At 36.8% G+C, this 21,694-nt stretch overlaps 1 protein-coding gene across 1 annotated transcript in view; it reads right to left on the reverse strand.

Annotated features, from left to right (window-relative positions):
* The window catches only part of mad1l1 (mitotic arrest deficient 1 like 1), a 936,602-nt gene that overhangs the window by 845,081 nt on the left and 69,827 nt on the right, over window positions 1–21,694 (reverse strand). Inside the window, exon 9 of the mRNA XM_051933631.1 lies at window positions 19,271–19,332. Coding sequence (XP_051789591.1) covers window positions 19,271–19,332 — 62 coding nt within the window. The remainder of the gene's footprint in view (window positions 1–19,270; window positions 19,333–21,694) is intronic.

Below are 21,694 nucleotides of genomic sequence, written 5' to 3' on the forward strand. Positions count from 1 at the left end.
TCCTGGAGAGGAGGGTCTGTCAGATAGTCAAGCCTCGGATTCAGGAGGAACAGTGTGGTTTTCGTCCTGGTCGCGGAACAGTGGACCAGCTCTACACCTTTAGCAGGGTCCTGTAGGGTGCATGGAAGTTTGCCCAACCAGTCTACATGTGTTTTGTGGACTTGGAAAAGGCATTTGACCATGTCCCTCGGGGAATCCTGTGGGGGGTACTCCGAGAGTATGGGGTACCGGACCCCCTGATAAGGGCTGTTCGGTCCCTGTACGATCGGTGCCAGAGCTTGGTCCACATTGCCGGCAGTAAGTCGAACCCGTTTCCAGTGAGAGTTGGACTCCACCAGGGCTGCCCTTTGTCACCGATTCTGTTCATAATTTTTATGGAAAGAATTTCTAGGCGCAGCCAGGGCGTTGAGGGGGTTCGGTTTGGTGGACTCAGGATTGGGTCACTGCTTTTTGCAGATGATGTTGTCCTGTTTGTTTCATCAGGCCATGATCTTCAGCTCTCTCTGGATCAGTGTTCGCAGCCGAGTGTGAAGCGGCTGAAATGGGAATCAGAACCTCCAAATCCGAGACCATGGTCCTCAACCGGAAAAGGGTTGAGTGCCTTCTCAGGGTTGGTAGCGAGATCCTGCCCCAAGTGGAGGAGTTCAAGTATCTCAGGATCTTGTTCATGAGTGAGGGAAGAATGGAGCGCGAGATCGACAGGCGGATCGGTGTGGCATCCGCAGTAATGCGGGCTCTGCATCCATCTGTCGTGGTGAAAAATTTACCAGTCGATCTTGGTTCCTACCCTCACCTATGGTCATGAGCTATGGGAAGTGACTGAAAGAACGAGATCGAGAATACAAGCGGCTGAAGTGAGTTTCCTCCGCAGGGTGTCTGGGCTCTCCCTTAAAGATAGGGTGAGAAGCTCAGTCATCCGGGAGGGGCTCAGAGTAGAGACGCTGCTCCTCCGCATCGAGAGGAGTCAGATGAGGTGGCTCGGGCATCTGATCAGGATGCCTCCTGGACGCCTCCCTGGTGAGGTGTTCCGGGCACGTCAAACCGGGAGGAGGCCCCGGGGAAGACCCAGGACACACTGGAGGGACTGTCTCTCAGCTGGCCTGGGAACACCTTGGGATTCCCCCGGAAGAGCTAAAAGAAGTGGCCGGGGAGAGGGAAGTCTGGGCATCTCTGCTCAAGCTGCTGCCCCCGCAACCTGACCTTGGATAAGCGGAAGAGGATGGATGGATGGATGAACAATGAGAACTTGTTCATATAATTTAATCATATCATGAAACGGAAAACAAATCAATTGGGTATTAAATATTGATTTTTGGTAATGCAATACAATAGTTTAAACATTTTTGTTTTCCATCTAACCTACTGCAACTACATCTTTACTCAACAAGTATTATTATGGAAAATATTTGTGACATTCTCTAATTGATATAGGTAAAAAAAAAAAAAAAAATTGGGACATCTGAAATTCTTACTGACCAAGTGGAAATTAAATTCACTTGCCCAAATAGGCCACTCAAAAAAAAAAAAAAAAAGGCTAACATTTATCACTCAAGAAGGGAAAGAACAAATTGTACCTCACAAACACTAAACAAACTGAATTACATCTAAGAGAAACCTCAATAAGAGGATACTTGTTTAGGGGTTGTTTTGCATTGTGAACACAAAAAAAAAAAAAAAAAAAAAAGAGGCCGTGTTCTAAAGAAATACTAGTAAGTCCGCGATTCGCTAGTGAATCTGAAATCCAAGAATGGCAATCAGTTTCTGTTCCGTCCGATATCTGGATGGATGACATATCATGGAGGGTGGGTGTGTCTGGGGAAATGTCATTTAACTACATAAGCATATCTGTAGTAACGTGGTCTCGTTTTGTGGAGACGTGATTCCATCACCTGTGCTGACACCGACTGCTGGCAGAGTTTTGCACAGCAAGTTCAGTTTACAGGTTGTGGTGTTCGTGTGCCAGCCACAGAGTGTGGGAAGCCGCTGAGCTAGAGTCTGTGGCCGCTATGTGATCTATATTACTGGCACAGTGGATTAGAGCAAGTGTAGCTCACAGGTTGTGTTGTTTGGGTGCCACGTACTGACTCTGGGAAGTCGCTGCATTTGACTCTGGGGCGGGTGCCACAGCGTTTTGGGACGCCGCAGCGTTTGACTCTGGACTCTGGGGCGGGCGCCAAACTGAATGACCATTATGTGATCTACATTATTGGCACAGTGGATTAGAGCAAGTCTACGCCACAGAGCAATCCGCGTCTCGGTGGGAAGCCGCTGCGTGAAGACATATCATGGAAGGTATATGCGGTAGTGTGGGCGGTCGCGTCCGGGCGGCTGTACAACCTGGCGTGCACGCTTTACCCCAGGTGTAGTTCACAGGTCGTAGTCTCGTCTCTGTTTTCTCTTTGGTTTGAGCCGTGACTCCTTTCGCAAGCGCGTTGTAGGCGCGCGCGTTGTCACAGCATGGACCTGTGGGGATTCCGTCCGTACTGTAATACAACCTTTGAATCCTCTCATTTCTTTTTTCGCTCTGTGGCGGGCGGCAGTGCACGTGCGCCTCGATGTGCCCAGCGCCCTGCGTCCATATCCGGTTTACAACCTTCAGTCAGTAAGATGGATCATGTACAAAACTGAAGCAGAAATCAAATAAAAAGATAAAACAATATTGAAATCCAGTAAGCACATCTGGGGCCTCATGTATAACGCCGTGCGTAAAACTCACACTATAACATGGCGTAAGCACAAAAGCAGGAATGTGTGTACGCACAGAAAAATCCAGATGCAGGAATTTGTACGTACGCAAACTTCCACGTTCTTCCACTACATAAATCCCGATCAGCGTGAAAAGTAAGGCACGTGCACGCGCCTTCTGTCCCGCCCCAAATCCTCCCAGAATTATGCCTCTTTGAATATGCAAATCAATATAAATAGCCTTCTGTGAAAAGACAATGGGAAAAGCATGGGGAAAATATAAGAATTTCAGCGAATACCAAGTGGAGGCAAAGGAAATACGTACTATTTGTTGGTTTAAACAGTAATATAATCAACAAAAGAAAGCTGATCGAGTGACAGAGTGTCGGAGAAACTCGAAAGCTCAAGTTCACAAAGTCGCACAGTGCCCGAAATAAAAAAAAAAAAAGTCACATATCAAAGTCGTCGTGAAAAGGCAAGTCGTGGCCCACCATCTGAGTGTCTCATGAAAGCTTATTAGGGTACAGACAAAAAAAAATAGGCACACGGGGAAAAAAAAGCATGAAATGTCAACTTTAATCTTGAAATTTCCACTTTAATCACGTAGTTTTTATTTTGCCATTAAAGTAGAACATCATAAACTTCATCTTAAAATCGTTTAATTTATTAGTTTCTCAAATCCCATTGTAACTAAAGTACACGTTAAATGCTTTGTTCTGTATTTGATCTTCTATGTGCTCTGTGTGTGAATCACTACCTACTTCTTAAACGGGCTTTCTCTTTCTCCGACAGGACACATAATCCATTACATTCGTGATATTACAGCTCCCTGAATCATTAAAATACTGAGATGTATACGAGATATCTTTTCATGATGATAGGAATGAAAGCATGTTATTAAACATGGGAACACAGTTGCGCAGTGTTTGTTCATGTCTCACGCAAGAGGCTTGCTGCGCCATGCGCAACCTTCAATGAAATAATTTATTACAGAAGTACTGTCTCTTTCAAACATACTAACCTCCAATTCCTGTCCTTACTTTTCTTTCTCCAAATACCCAATCGCCACACAATCAGCTCTGTAATAGACGTGAAGCCATTTGTAAGCTTAGAACGACGATTCTTCAAAACTTTTAAGGAACATTGAAATATCTTCGTAGTACATGTTTAATTATTCTATCCGTCTATCCTTCCAGTGTCGCGTCAGCACCAGTATGAATACAGCGCGAGGCAGGAGCTATCCGTGAACTAGCTAGCGCTGCAGCACCGTGTCCTCACATGTTTAATTATTAACAATACATATTATTTAAATGAAGTTAAAGTTTTATCTGTATAATATAATCAACATATTTTGCTGCATTTCATCTTAAAAATGGGATCGTCATCATATGTAAATACGCGCTTTATAAAGTGGTGCAGGTTGTGCAATATGATAACTGTAGTGCAAGTTTACAGTGAGGTAATTGTACTTATAAGTACAAACAGTTCTACAAGGAGCACTTGATGGACTGATTGAGTGCGTTTATAGTTCTTGGGATGAAACTTTTTCTAAACCGCGAAGTCCGTACAGGAAAGTCTCTGAAACGTTTTGCCATGGCTGAGGCAGCGTCCGTTTCATGCTGTATACCGATAATTCTCTTTCCAATTAGCTGCTGCTGTGATTCCCCACTCAGATACAGTGATATAAATACTCCGAGTGGTGCAGTGAGAGTAATATGGAAAAAGATGATCTGCTGTGGCAACACCTAATGGGAGCACCTGAAAGAAGAAGCAGATGCAGTGAGAGTAACAACGCTAAAGCAGTTATGGTATTTGGAATACTATGGCTATTCCCTAGACCATTATATTGCTACAGGTGCATTACACTAATAAACAATATGCAGTTAGTTTCAGTGTATTTATAAAGCCGCATCAGGAATGTGGGTCTAAGAAAGAAAGGGTGACCACACAGGAACAGTAGCACTGCTTTGATGCTGGGTGCCGCTAGTCTGCAAGACCGAGCGGAGAAATTGCATACGCCAAGGTATGAGGTACCGTGGAAATGTGTGTGGCTTTACGCCAAGTTTAGGTTTTATACATCGCGATTTGAGCGTGGAAACGTTCATACGCAACATTTCTGTGCGTACGCACCGGTTATACATGAGGCCCCTGGTGTCTGTCAAGCACCGTAACATGTCTATAATAAACTAGGCTCAGCTGTTTGAGTAGTTGAGTGAGTGGACCCGAGTATTGGATTGGTGCCTTATCCAGGGTTGGCTCCTGCCTTGTAGCTAATGCTAGCAGGGCCACCTTTAACTCCATATGACCTAATAATTATAAATGGACTAAGCAGGTACCAAAAAAAAAAAATTGTTAACAGAAAAATGTAAAGTAGGAAAAGCAAGAGTCTAAGCAGAATAAGGGTAAATGTAACTTAGTCACATTCAATAAACTGTTGCTATCATCTACTGATGAATATTACCATGTTCTTTTATAAAACTGCCATACACCAAGGAAGATTAAAGTAAATGGAGAAAGCAAGGAGAAAACAGACTAAATGACCTTAAGTTAGTTTTGCTATTGCTAGCTCAGATTAACTACAAATTTAGCTTGGTTTCATTTTCTTGTCTACTCAGATGTCTCAATATTGAAACTCATTAACAGAAAATGACTTAATGTCACCACCTGCTGCAAACTGAGGTCCACATAAATTGAGAGACTTAAATGTCTCTCTTTTGCTAAACAAAAATACAGACTAAAGAGACAGGAGTCTGCTGAACGCCACTAAAGACAACCTAAAATTGCGGCAAAGCAACAGAGAGAAAGAGAATATAAAAGGTACAGTAGCATGTGAAAAAGGTCACTACAAGACAACATCTGAGTTGGATTTAACCTACTATTATCATGCCGGTGTAGCCTGAGCCTTTCAGTTTAGACATGATTCTACTTGCCTTAGTCCAATCCGCCATGCATTAGTTAAGAATGAAAATAAGTTTCACCAAAGCCACATCCTTAAAATCTTAAATTGGATCCCTTAACAATATAGTAGTATAATTTCATATACAGTAATCCCTCCTCCATCACGGGGGTTTCGTTCCAGAGCCACCCGCGAAATAAGAAAATCCGCGAAGTAGAAACCATATGTTTATATGGTTATTTTTATATTGTCATGCTTGGGTCACAGATTTGCGCAGAAACACAGGAGGTTGTAGAGAGACAAGAGCGCTATTCAAACACTGCAAACAAACATTTGTCTCTTTTTCAAAAGTTTAAACTGTGCTCCATGACAAGACAGAGATGACAGTTCAGTCTCACAATTAAAAGAATGCAAACATATCAACAAAGCAAACAGAGAGTAAAGCAAACAAATCAATAGGGCTGTTTGGCTTAAGTATGCGGCAGCTCACACCCCCTCCGTCAGGAGCAGAGAGAGAGAGAGAGAGAGAGAAAGTCAAAAATCAATACGTGCCCTTTGAGCTTTTAAGTATGCGAAGCACCATGCAGCATACTTAAAAGCTGCACACAGAAGGTAGCAACGTGAAGATAATCTTTCAGCATTTTTAGACAAGCGTCCGTATCGTCTAGGTGTGCGAACAGCCCCCCTGCTCACACCCCCTACGTCAGGATCACAGATAGTCAGCGCAAGAGAGAGAGAAAGAAAAGTACGTTGGGTAGCTTCTCAGCCATCTGCCAATAGCGTCCCTTGTATGAAATCAACTGGGCAAACCAACTGAGGAAGCATGTACCAGAAATTAAAAGACCCATTGTCCTCAAAAATCCGCGGACCAGCAAAAAATCCGCGATATATATTTAAATATGCTTACATATAAAATCCGCGATAGAGTGAAGCCGCGAAAGGCGAAGCGCGATATAGCGAGGGATCACTGTACATGTAATCTATTTTCCTGAAAAGTATGTACTTAGTAATGAATGGCAGAAAACAGAACTGACACAAACAAGAACAAAGATTTGTGTATATATAAACTGAAAAAAACAAACAATATTATTGTAGCTTAAACTTCAAGATAATAAGAAGTACAGATTTAATGAGCCTACTTTGCATTACCATTTACATTTCTACGATACAATCATATACTGTATGTCTAAATACCCTGCAAAGTTACACTGGTTAAAATCCAACATGTTTACATTGTTACGATAAAAAAGGGCACATTTTATCAACTGGCAATTTTACTTAAACAGGTACAGTAGTTAAAAGTTACCTTTTATAGTGTTTTAGATATACTGTTTCATACATTAGCCAGGACCTTTTTATTAAAGGTACTATCAATTAAAGTCAAATACATCATTGTTCTAATAAAAAATAATTCCTTAACACAAAGCATCAATGAGATTTTAGGAAAATTTGGTGATTTATTTAAAAAACATTATACATGTAAATTCATTTTTAAAAAAATAATTCTCCTGGGAACACAATGGAAAGATATAATTGCAAAATTGTAATTGATGTTTTTCTTATCACATTAACTTTACTTTTATTACCATACAAAAATAATGTATATGATATTAAACGCATGACAACATGCCAAAAGTGCTTGGAATAACATTATATTTAATTGCTTTTGTTTGTTCAAGATGCAAGGCCATGTTTCAAAGTTAACTGTAACTGTTTGTTATTGGTTATCTATTGTCTCCTTATAGATTATTCAAAATGTACTACATAAGTAACCACTCGTATAAAGACAAGCTTGCAAGTCACAGAAAAAAAAACATTTGCTGCTTACTCAGCAGCTGGCATTCATTTGCCACATGATATAATAAACTATAAATAAAAGGGTCCTGATAATTTCATGTCTTTATATTAGTATATTATTCTTATTATACTACAGCTTCACAAATGATGTAATAAAAACAAAGAAAATTTAAAGACAGTTCAAAAACATTTAGAGTAACATACACTTAAGTGAAAACCATATATGTAATTATTTCAAATAAAAGATGATTAATAAGCTTTATTTATTATTCAAAGAGAAACAAGCTGCAGTACATTGTATCACAAAATTGAAAATAATGCTGTACAAATGTGTAAAAAAATGAAAAAGTTAAACCAACAGAATAACGTACTTTATTCAACAAAGATTTCCTGATTTCATTATATCAAGTAAAAGTAAAAAAAGAACACAGAGTTCCAGATTATACATACTACCCCATCACAAATCCAATCCCTCCCCCCCACCCCCACACAAACACACCACCACCACCACAACCACCGCCGCCACCACAATTCTATTTTTTTCTGACCTTAATCACTGCTGAACAATAGTACTTTGATGAAGTCTACTGGATTCTCTGCCTTAGTTTCATACTGACCTATAAGCTTACATCACAATCTTTCTTGGGTTTGCTGCTTTTAAGAGTACATTTATTATTCAAACTGAATTTCAACACTTTGCACAAAAGTACTGAAATTACAATTTCAGAAATACATTTTCACTTTGTCATCCAAGCTGCCAAAAGTAGATTTTCTTTTTGCAAGCTTTTAATCTAAATGACATTGTGAGCAAGTCTGAACGGGGGAAAAAATTAAAAGCAAGCCACAACTTGAGTACCATGACCATTCTGAAGATTTCACATCATACACAATTATGCCAAAAATTAGCATTTTCAATTTGAAATATTTCTTGATGCAAACAGAAAGCATTTATTTACTTACACAAAAAAAAGCAAAGAGAAATATATAGCATTTATCAAGTTTAACATTCTCCTGGGAAATAGGCACAAGGAGTAGACATAATAAATGTAACATCAAATCAGGTAATAATTGGTAGTACATGTCACTGCGTATACCCAAAAATCATGTATGATAACTAACAAATAATTAAGCAGTATTTTTAATAACAGAAATAATTTTATAGTATAGTTTATACCTGAATAATAATTAGAAAAAATGTTAAAATATTTGCCATCTCTTACTCAACATGCACTTTCGGCGCCTTTCCACTATATTTCCATACACCTGAAACTCCCTCGACTGGTGCTCCCATAAATACTGCTTCTCAGACTGTCATTTTCGAGGGGCCATTTTTGCCTCCTGTCCATTTTTATGTATTCTGTCTTTAAAGGCAACTCTCTCAGCAGGCATCTTTACTCCTCCTCATGCATCTCACACTTGCACTTCCTTTTACATGGCGTCACCAAATACAAACTGATTAGTCACATCTAAACCAAACTGACCAATCATATTGCTCGGAGAGATGGGACACACAGACCTTAGTATTTTATTATAAAGTAGATATTATGAAGTACAAGCAATTAGGGGACATTTTCAGGGCTCCACCAAAGTAACCAATACCTCCCCAAACAGAAAGGGAGAACTGTTGGCAACATTTTCACTTTTTTTTATCCACAGTGCAGAGTCTCGCTGGCTGGATAACATATGTACCTAATTTCTGATCCCACTAACAATGCCCCACCCCTTCTAGATTGCACTATAAAAATCCAGATGCCACTGGAAGAGGGCTTTCATTCACAACCCATGACTTAGGAAGACATTCATTCATAAACCATAACTTACTGAGACAGGAGCAATAAGTGAACGCTACTGTATTTTGCACCCTCGTGTGCCTTATCTTTTGAAACCTTTAATTTCACCACCACTACACAGGGTTACCAACCTGGTACAGCAACTCTTTGCTTATCTATCTTGTTTAATTCTTACAACAGCTCAGATATTATCTATTTTATGATATTATTGTGTGAGAAATAGGTTACTATTTTACTTCCAATCAACAAAACTGCATAATATCTACTGTCTACTATCATTAGACTATGCAAGAACATTTTAAAATGTAAATGGAATTTCAAACAATTGAAGCTAATATTTCAAAATACTTCTATAAACAAAAAAACATCTTGGTTATCCACAGTAAAATAAACATACACAAGAAAATAATCAAATTTTCCTCATAAAAGGTTAAAAAGGAAAACCATGGTCAATATTCTAACTAAAACTTTTCAGTAAGTACATTAAATGCTACAATAATCGGCACTTCACGTGCTTACAAATTCTACTAACCTGCTTAAACCTAATAATAACAATAATAATAACAATAATAATAATGCATTTATGTGATGTATCAAGCAAGGTATGGTTCTCCTTAGAAATGTATTTTTTATGAATTACAGCCCTACTTAAATAATTATTTCCCTTTACTAGTGTCCAAGGCAGAGGCATGAAGACAAAGTTTTTCACTCAAGAAAGGATGCACTTAGCATTTCTATTTGGTCAGCTTACACTCACTGTTAACATATGAACGAAACCCATGGAACAACAGGATTTCTTTCACTGTTTAGTGGGATCTCGAGCAAACATGAGCTCTGAGTAGCAGGTTGAACTGTCCTAGGTACTGGAAGTAGCAGAAAGTCTTTAAATTCTTAAGTATGCGTCAAGGTCCACAGGATAATGTCATCTTTGTTAAGCATATACTGTAGAATATATTGCAAATGTCTCAATTTAATAAAAACATCACTTTCATTTACAATCTCTATGTTGTCCAAAAGCTGGGAAATGTCACTCACCTCCTTTGCAACCTCCATCTCTCAGTAAATAATAAATTGACTGGTCCAAAAGTCTCCTCTTAGAAGGCAGGAGGGAGATCCATTAAACTAATAAACAATTAATGCCTAACCTACTATAAACTTCAACTTGGTAGAAAACATCTGCACTTTCTGATCTCATGTGGAGAATCTACTACTAGTAATTTCACTTAACACACTTTTACTTCTGGGTGCAAAAACATCATATCTTGTTTTTATTTTCACAGTAAATTAAACATTATTATAGAGGCTGATGAATGAAGAGAATGAGAGAGATAGAAGGTTGGATGATGTGGAGATAGTGAATTAGGAAGTGCAACAGATTAGCAAGGAGGAAGTAAGGACTGCTATGAAGAGGATGAAGAATGGAACCGTTGGTTCAGATGACATACCTATGGAAGCATGGAGGTGTTAAGGACAGATGTCAGTGGAGTTCCAACAGATTGTATCTTCAATTAAAATGTTTAAATCCTTAAGTCCGTAAATTCTCCCCTGTGGGAGGAACACAGGTAATGATACACTGCTTTTTTAAGCAGGTCAACCTTTAGTTTATCCCTGAAGTTTCATGACAATCTGTTTGTATGCATCATTGATTTGGGACTGTACTAAAATATGTTGCATGGCTTCTTTGAGAAATCTTGCTATCACTGAGTACTCTACTACTCCCCATAGTAGACTTGGGAGAGAAAAAGCCTATACTGTGACAGGAACCAAACTGAATATACATATCAAATTTCACATAAATTGGTCAAGTGGTTCTCAAAGGATGCAAAGACATACTTAACTTAATTATATTGATAAACTACATGTTTAAGTAGAGTATACTGTGTAATAAGATTGGATTTGCAGTACAGCGATTCATTTAATTACTAGTAAACATCTAGTAGAAAGCTGTGATGGTATATTTAAATTGTTCGAGTTAAAAAGTTAAAGCATTTCTTTCGTCTGTTTCCAAAACACATTCAGTGTTATTTTCACGTAAATTAATTACACATTCCTGGCTCATGCCTTGCTCTATTATGAAGTTATCTGTTACTTTGCTTAATTTACTTTGATTTTTAATTTATTTCTTTGATGAAGTCCTTATATCGCCAATTTGTGTATTTATTTTTCTCACGGTTGCCGGCATTTTGTGTGTCTGGTTGCTGCGGTGCTACACAATTGCTAGCCATGCAATGCACATGCCATGTGAGCCAAGAAATCACCTAGGCAACCAAGATATAAAAGAGCACAAACACTATGCAAATATCCAAAATTTAAAAATCCTTATTTTTGAAAGCCCATGAGAAACATCTGTTGAAGCAAACATACATACAGTATTAGTGACAACTTCATGGTTTTGAATACTTCCTTATTTTTGACTTGCAAGTGAAAAAAAGTCTGAATTATAACAATCTAATTTCAAACAGAATACAGCATACAGTATATATATATGTCTATATAATGTTATTAGGTGCACCTTACTACCTTTACACTGCAACTTCATTTATTAAATTTTCCCTTTAAAAGCTCTGTAGATAACCCATTTTATTGGTTAAGAGCTCAGGGAATCACACTCATGTTTACATCAAAGTTTTGGATGTTGATCAAGTAATCTATAACAAAAGCAGGTCAGCTCTGCATATTATTCTTTGGGAACATAAGAAATAATTATTTTTCTAAGCTGGCAACTTAACCAGAACTAATTCCTGAAAAGAAAAGAAAAAAACACTACTTGAAAGAAAAAGAAAGAAAAACATTCCTATTAAAAATAATCTCACAAACAAAAACACATACAAATTCTTTATATAATAGCCAGATACCCTACGGAAAATGAGAAAGCGGATTCCATTAATAAATTTATTAAAACTACCTTTCAATGGTGTCTGTAAATGTATGCAAATCCAGTCATAATTAGGTTTAAAAATTCCATTTCATGGGATAATCAGACTTCAAAAAACTCAATTTTATTTTTAATAAGATTTTAAAAAGGATATTAACTAGATCTTATTTTGAAGGGCATATTTAACACAAAACGTATACGAGCTTAGCCTGAGGAGACAATTAATTAATAAAATTAAGATACTAAATCTTGTATTCAATGGAACCACTCCAAAACACAAAAGATACTTAAAATAAAAAAGCAGCACTTTACTGTTAAACACATGTATACAATATAGTACAAGGTTACTAGTAAGAGAAATGCTGGGATGCATTCAGTGATAACTGGGGATGAAAACATTATATACATAAACGTTCTGGAATTAATTACAATAATTTAATAGTTTTTGTATCCACTTAATGTGCTTTATATTGCATACATTGCTGTGTACATATTTTATTTACAAAGAGGCTTACTGCTTTTGTTCTTTTTCTGTTTACGGTCTTTACTTGTTTTCAGTTATTTTGCTAGGTAACACAGTGAATCCTTTATGTGAATTATGAATTGGTCTCATATTTCATTGCACACATTTTTTAAAGGAATCAATATACTCTTTGACTAAAGCATTTCAGTATGAAAAAGGTATAAAAACAAGCTCACAAAACTAAATCACCTGTAGTATCTTTTACCTGTGGGAATGTAAAATCATCATGTTAATCATCTAATTTCTACATGCATATATTTCACAAAGTGTTTTCTTTTTCCATTGTACAACTATTTTCCCCATTTGTCAGGCACACCAAATTCTTGACTTGCATTCAACCCATTATTCAGATCAAAATGGTGAAAAAATACATTGTAATTATATATACTGTCAAATAATTACAAAAAAAAATAAAATTAAATAATAAATATTTAATAAAAGTGATAGGAATACAGTTAAAAAAGAAATGTAGTAGTAAATTCTAAAATGACTAAACATAGGAAAAACAAGAATTGCACAGGAAATGACAACTACACCAGTATCACAGAGATTATAACTCAAGGGCTACATCTAGTGGAAAACCAAATAAGGAAGAATTTTTAAATTCAGAAAGAATTATTTATCTTTCCAATTAAAACATTTACTGTATATATAATAAAAAAAACCTTGCTATGCATTACACTACAAAATTGCGACATTCACATTAATACTGCCATGCAGCCTCAAAGCCAAGCGCAGTCTCAAATAATTGTTTTACAAGCTGTTGATTTGAGTATACAGTATGCACAGGAGTCTTCATCCAGTTCATGAAGGACACCAAGAGAGTATGAAATGAAATATTAAGTAAGATGCTAATTTTCCTGTAGGAAATACATTTAGATTTTTCTTAAGCAAATTGATATTTTAAATGTATTACTACATACTGAATTTAATGCCATGTTTACAAATGCTGCACATGCAATATTACTTATAAGAAGAATAAGATGAAGTTTAAGGCTTTAAAAAATTTTTTGTAACAATACACATTATTAAAACAAACAAGAAATTACACCACACTAAATATTTCCAACATTAGTTTATTCAAATGTTGACCAAATTTAATAAAATAGTATATTGGTTGTCCTCCACTGTAGTAGTTGCCATCACTCTGTCCTGGCACACACTACTGAGGTGTGCACTAAACACGTCGAGGTGATGGGTATTCTGGAAATTTTTCCCCACACAGAAAATACAGGATGTGGTACTAATATTCGGCTTCTTTTACATAGGTGTTTTTTTCTGTTCACCACACAACATACATATGGGGCACACCTTTAATAATTTCAGATTTAACTGGGAATTAAATGGTGCACAATAAAACAATTTGAGGTTATGTTGGAGGAATATAGGCAAAGGTTTTGCCAAAATAGCACCACTTCTCTCAAAATGCATTTGATTAACCAAACGCTCCACATGACAGGACACACTGTGAGCATAACACCAATTGATTTTGCAAACTGAAAGTGAGTATCAGTAACTTATGCATATAACTGTTTTCCTTATAAGATTTTTTTTTTTATTACAAAAACAACTGAGATGGACGCTTGATGAAAATGAAACTAAGTCTAGATGTGTCCTTACCAAACTCTTTGTGCTAAGTTAAAATATTAAACAATTTTTTTTTACTACCAAACCTTTTGGTGCATTTTACCGTTTTTTTTTTGTTTTTTATTTTTTTTAAAACTCATTTTCATTTAACTCTCTTTTGTCACTTGTAACAAAATGTGTTTCATTCCTGTATGAGACCCTACCAATCACTGCAAATGCTTGTGACTGGCTGAGTCAAACACTGTAGAGCAGTGGTGACCAACTCCAATCCTGGACATTGCTCAGCCCAGATTTAAAGGGTCTGAGTCTTAAATAGCAGATCAATAAATAAAATAAAGTTAATTAGAAGCAAAAACTTGTCACTAACTAAAGATTGGAGCTGGCCACCCCTGCTCTAGAGCATGTTCTAAGTATCAGTTTAATTAAGTATGTGTCACACAGAATCACAGTCTACACAGATTCAAATCACGGAGGTGATTTGACACAAGGACAAAGTCAATTTTTCCAATGTTACATAAACGTATAAATATATGCATTATTCCAACAGTTACTGCAGTTTTCTGTTTACATCCAAACGACACATGCATTGGGTTAATTGGCAACTCAAAATATTTCCTCAGTTTGTATAAGTAAGGCAATAAATATGCCCTGTCCAGCTTTTTCCCCCACCTAGTGCCCTATGCTCCACAGGTTAAACACAGACTTCCTGCAACTCTCAAGTGGATAAGTGCATTAGAAAACAGATGGCTGGGTGAATGGACTAAAATTTTGTACATTAATTGAATTAATTAAAATTAATTTATTAAAAATATGAAGGCATCTATAACATGTTTTTCCCCCAAATTCCTCAACTAATCTACATTAGCAATTTCGGGAGTCAAGTCATTTTATATCTCATTTTAACAGTCTGTAATGTTCAAGAGTTTACTCCTTACTGAGGTAAAATGTTAATTCTTAAAATAAGGTGGAGTTTTTGGCAATGTATCTGAAGGCAAACAGTTCTATTTACATCCCCACAGAGAAATGACCATCAAAACTCTCAGTATTCTACAATAAATAAAAAATATTTAAAAATTCCTGTGCTACAACAGATGGTGCTAAGTATCCATCAAAAGGTATTTGCTAATGTTTTTGACTTTGTAGTCTTATGTAAAACTAATAACAGCCCAGAAATGTATCTCATTTTTTTCTTAAATAATGATTCCTAACCATCTGACCATTCATCCATTGTTGAATATACCTAATCAACCAGAAACTAAAGCAAAAGGATCAGGTCCAAGACAGAAATAAAATCAAGACACAAATGTTTGCTTCAATAAAAACAAAAAATTACAAAAAACTAACAGAAATGACAGGATAAACCACCAGTGAAAAGAACTGCAAACAGCTGGCAACAGAAAGAAGAGATAAACAATGTACAGTAATCCCTCCTCCATCGCGGGGGTTGCGTTCCAGAGCCACCCGCGAATAAGAAAATCCGCGAAGTAGAAACCATATGTTTATATGGTTATTTTTATATTGTCATGCTTGGGTCACAGATTTGCGCAGAAACACAGGAGGTTGTAGAGAGACAGGAACGTTATTCAAACACTGCAAACAAACATTTGTCTCTTTTTCAAAAGTTTAAACTGTGCTCCATGACAAGACAGAGATGACAGTTCTGTCTCACAATTAAAAGAATGCAAACATATCTTCCTCTTCAAAGGAGTGCGTGTCAGGAGCACAGAATGTCACATAGATAGAGAAAACAATCTCTAGCAAACAAATCAATAGGGCTGTTTGGCTTTTAAGTATGCGAAGCACCGCGGCACAAAGCTGTTGAAGGCGGCAGCTCACACCCCCTCCGTCAGGAGCAGGGAGAGAGAGAGAGAGATAGAGAGAGAGAGAGAGAGAGAGTTTGTTTTTCAGTCAAAAATCAATACGTGCCCTTCGAGCTTTTAAGTATGCGAAGCACCGTGCAGCATGTCGTTTCAGGAAGCAGCTGCACAAAAGATAGCAACGTGAAGATAATCTTTCAGCATTTTTAGATGAGCGTCCGTATCGTCTAGGTGTGCGAACAGCCCCCCTGCTCAATCCCCATACGTCAGGATCAGAGAAAGTCAGCGCAAGAGAGAGAGAAAAGTAAGCAATCTAGCTTCTCAGCCATCTGCCAATAGCGTCCCTTGTATGAAATCAACTGGGCAAACCAACTGAGGAAGCATGTACCAGAAATTAAAAGACCCACTGTCCGCAGAAATCCGCGAACCAGCAAAAAATCCGCGATATATATTCAAATATGCTTACATATAAAATCCGTGATGGAGTGAAGCCGCGAAAGGCGAAGCGCGATATAGCGAGGGATCACTGTATATGTATATAAATATATATCTGACTAACTGCTACCTTATACTATAACTTTAAGCATCCATCACAAAAATCAAAAGCTGAATTTCTTTGTCATTAATGACAACAGAACATAACTCCTATATTTTTTATTTTCACTTTGTTATTATAGCAGCTTAAAAATGACCAAGTTAAATAACATTTTAATCGTTAGCAGTGTTCATTTCAGTTACCTCAGGCTCAGCCAACCAACAATTTTGAACTGCTGACTTGACTCACAATGACTAAAACAATATGGCATAATGCAGTACAGTATATTACGTTTTCAATCTACTTTTAAAGTGGAGAAAAAACAGAAATGGAGTTTAGTTAATCCCCATACGATATTCATTAAGCATCAGCCCCGGTCTACAGAAATCATCAGGCTTCTCTTGCTGCAAAGTATGCTGTATGCTTAATCCATAAACCACTTGCTGGAATTTTTTTAAAATAGATATAAAAAAGGAAGATGAATTAATAACTGTTTAACATTTTTTTGCCATAACTTGCTATTGTAACTGGGTGTATTACAGGGAGACAGGCTGAACTGCACCACTATTTCACTTTTTTTCTGATCTCTTCTCTTTGTGTACCCAGAGAATTCCATTCTCATGAAGGGCTGTGTTTTTAAGTGTCACATTCGTTTGAAGGCTACAGTTCAGTTTTATTCTTCTGCTGTTATGTGCTCAAGTCATAGGTACATCAGGGTTTTCAGATGCACAGTGAGTAAAAAAGTAAAAATATTACAATTACAATATAAAAAAGCATTTACAGTACAATTTGTAGCACCTAGATTGTTTAACATATGTCAGAATATATTTCAATATAAGGTATACTTATTTTTAATATGAATATTTTTGGTTAACATGACAGGAAATAAATTTTGTGAGGAGTAGGAATGCAGCAAACTAACTGGGTCACTATAATGTCAATTTTCAAAGCATTCACCTATGAGCCTCCTTGACATCACAAGTTTTAATAAGTGATTTGCACAAGTAGGGACATTGTGCTGTTAATCCTTTGTAAACATTCGTCAAGAGGCATGTAGTGTGTATTTCTTAACACGCTTCTTTGTGCGTTGCTGGAAACTTTGTGTACTGAATTATTAAAAGCTGTGTGTGCCAGCCTTAAGTATCTAATTCACTATTCAAAGCTCAAAGTTTAACAGCAAAAATCAGGGTTAAGATTTTACAATTAATCTGTTTGTGAAACTTGGTCCAATACCACAAGATGCATACATTTTCCATCTAAAACAGAAATCTGTACATCTATTTCGGTCTTTAGTTCTACATTACTTGGCTCTGAGGCTAAGGATCTGCGCTGGTATCCCGAAGGTTGCCGGTTCAAATCCCCGTCACTGCCAAAAGAGATCCTACTCTGCTGGGCCCTTGAGCAAGACCCTTAACCTGTAATTGCTCCAGGGGCGCTGTACAATGGCTTACCCTGCGCTCTGACCCCAAGGGGTATGCAAAAACTAACAAATTCCTAATACGAGAAATTGTATAAGGCGAAATAAAGAACAAAAATAAATAAATAATACTTGAAGGCCTTACCATTAGTGAAGAGCTAGACTACTTCTCCTGTAATGTTTAATTTTCTTTGATTAAATTCAGAGACTTCTCTTCGGGAACTAGAGTAGTCATCATTGGATACAAAATGGTTTTAAACAGGCAAGAGATGACATGAATAAGTAAAAGTCAAGTCTTACCTCCGGACACTCTTTCTGACACACTTCCATATATATGGCAATCAAAAAAATAGAAATCATGAGTCAACCCATTACTGCTGGGCTAAATTGTCTGGTAAATAGCCAGAGTATGCCAAAAGGAATTATGTTAGTAATGGTGCATATTGCGTAGTAATGATAAACTCTTAATAAATTAATTGTCTAATGTAAAACTGTTTTAGAAGACTATCAAAGGGAAGTCCAAAATGCTTTATATCTTTGTTATACAACAGTTAAACAAAATTATTCAGATATATTCAATCTTACATTATTGCATCATAAATTCTCACTTTATTAGAAAAGCTGGTCAGGCGATATAGGTGGTTCAGGTTAACTAGTATTCATCCTTTCAGAAACAGATATAGCGGGAATTAAACAACTCATTTAATTTGCTAATCTGTTTTGAGTAGCAAGATGCCATAGTGGATTGGACTGCTACCTCACTACTCCAACTATTTAGGTATACATTCCAGCTTGGTCACTGTCTGTAAAGCGCTTGAACAAACTCCTTATGGACAAGTGGGCTTCTCAGTCAGTAATTCTCTCACAAACTTCAAAGCCATATAGGTTAATCTAACATTCAAAGAAAGCAATATAAGTAAACACTTAAAACTTTTTTTGTTTTGTTTTTCCACCCCCAAGTGTAACGCAAAGAATATTTTAAGCTGAGGAGAGCAAAATCTGGTCAGCGTAAAAGGCAAATAATATGTGAACAAAACAAAACTGAAACGAGAAAGGAGTCAAAAAGTCAAAACCAAACCCTAAAAAAGTAATTAAAATTGCTCAAGAAACCAATAACAATCAAAAAATGACTGCAAAGGGAAAATATGAATAATAAAGAAATAATAAGGCATTAACATTTTTTATAAATTACAGGCATTTAATATGGCAGCTAAGCAGCAAAACTAAGTATAATGTAAATATCCTTAGTTACCAAAAGTAAGAAAAAAAATTTACACCAAATGATAAATGCTATTAGACCAATTAAAAAAAACTTAAGCTGATACTTCATGGTTGTATGGTTTCCTACCTGATGCCCAATCCTGTAGCTTGTTCCAGATCCTCCCAAGCTTGAAGTTTGGCAACTAGTTTCTTAAAAAAAAAAAAGTTAAACAAAGCAGTTATGTTACAGGATGAAACAGTTTCATGAGAACAACATAATACAAAACATTCAGTTCTTTAAAGAAAGACAAGCTTAATAGTTTTACACACTTGTGAAATCAGAAAATTATATACATATATTGTGGCAGACGAGCAGGGACCTTGCCCCACCGGGACGCTTGGAGCAGGGAAGGACCAGGAGAGGGGGAATATCTCCCTTGGGCACAAAAGGGCAGCCCTCCTGAATTCCATTAGGAGCCACGGATACGGAGCATGAAAGCTCAACCCTTTGGGGGTCCGTGGCCACCACTAGAGGGCGCCTGGATGGTTCCTCAGCCCGGGACAAAAGAACTTCCGCCACACCAGGAAGTGCTGCCAGAACAGGAACCAAGTATGTCAGGAGTGCTTCCGGGTACAAGGGAAGCACTTCCGTCACACTAGGAAGTGCTGCCGGAAGACTATCACAGGGCACCTGGAGCACATCCGGGGCAGGATAAAAGGGGCTGCCACACTCCATTCGAGAAACCGGAGTCAGGAGGGAAAAGACTGAGCTTGCGGGAGAGGAGTGGAGGCGGCTGAAGAGAAGCACAAAGGACTGAGCTTGTGGTTTGTGCACAGTATTGTGTGTACTTGATTAATTAAAATAAATAGTGCGTGTTTGGACATCGTGAGCCTCAGTGTCTGTCTGGTCTTTCGCAATTATAAAATGTTTTCAGCAGATACTATTAAAATTTTCAATATTCCAATAAAAGTGACTTTTTACATCACGGTTGTGGCCAAAACATTTTCAATAATGGGGATTTTTCAGTGAATTTTTTTATAATTATTAATGTATTTATTAAATTAGAAGCACGCCTAGAAATAAGTATAAATGGCACTCAGTTGTGTAACTTATTGAGAGACCAGTGCACAGATGATCAAAATATTTCATACAAGTACAGGCATAAAGAAACAGAAAAAAAAAAAAACTAAATACAGTGTTGGGTTTAACACATGAAAAGTAATGTGTGTCACATAGTCAGATTACTATTTAAAGTAACAAGTAAGTGAACACACTGCTTTTGTAATGAAACAAAAATACCTGCATTATTAAAAACACAATATGCATTACTGCGGAAGCTTATTCATGCCACACCAAAAAAAAAAAAACAAACACTTATTTCTCAACAGCACTGCTTTTCATCACAAAAATTGTTGTCTGCTGCTCTCAGTATCTTCGTGCATACATGAATCCAAGCCATCTGATGAATCTGAGGAAAAGGTTAAGCACTTGAACTGAACAAAAGTTATACGCATACTTTTAATCCTGCATGTGCGGAGAAGTGAATTAAAATCGGACAAGTTTAGGGTCACAGGGAGCCAATGACTATTGCAGCAGCACTGGGTGTAAAGCAAGAAGCAAATATGGTGAACAGTATGCTGGTCCTTTACAGGGCTCAATTATATACTCAAAAAGAAAAAAGTGCTGTGTGCAATCCAGTAACAGAAATCTATTAATAAACAGCCAGTTTAATTTTCATCCAGTTATTTGCAATAGATACATTGAATCAGTGTGATCTGGTGGTGCTGTAGCAAGTGTTCATACAGTTAAACTTTAAAGGCTCACATTGGAAATGGAAAAAGGGATGGATGTTATTTACTTCACAGTACATGAAGGACTAAACATTTATAAAAAAACTGAAAAAATTAAAATTTTGGCTGTGTTTCTGGTTCTTGAAGGTTCATATATGGGCGTATGATTTAATAACAAAATGATGATCAGGCAAATGTGCAGTTTTTCATTAAAAAGCAACACACTTCAACACATTACATTTTATAAAATATCTATATAACATATTTAGCTACTTTTTGTGAGTAATAAATAATATAACTAAGCATTTTTTAAAAGTAAGATTATCAAATACTGCTTATCTTTGATTAGCCAATATGTAATTGAACAAATGTTTAAAATATGTACACATAAGAACACACACATATGATAAACACAGTATACACATAAAAACACAGTATACACAGAATATCCATAAATCTTTTGTAGCACCATGAACATATCGATAAACTTTAAAAACACAGAAATACAACTTGTTCTTTTCAACAATCCATAATTGTTGCAAACATTTCTAAAATCCTGTTTTCCTTTTGTCATTCTAGGGTATTGCATGTTGCTTGATATAGGAAAATATTAACTTAAATGATTTTAGCACAAGGCTTCAGCAAAATGGAATAAATTTAAAAAGGTCTGAATGCTTTCTGAATCTGCTGTTTGTATGTGTATTACTGAGTGGAGTATTCCTTTAAGATTATGAACTTCAAGAATCCTAGGTTTGGAGACATCTCTGTTGTTTTATAAGCC

This window comes from Erpetoichthys calabaricus, chromosome 11 (assembly GCF_900747795.2).
Source record: "Erpetoichthys calabaricus chromosome 11, fErpCal1.3, whole genome shotgun sequence".
Classification (NCBI taxonomy): Eukaryota; Metazoa; Chordata; class Cladistia; order Polypteriformes; family Polypteridae; genus Erpetoichthys; species Erpetoichthys calabaricus.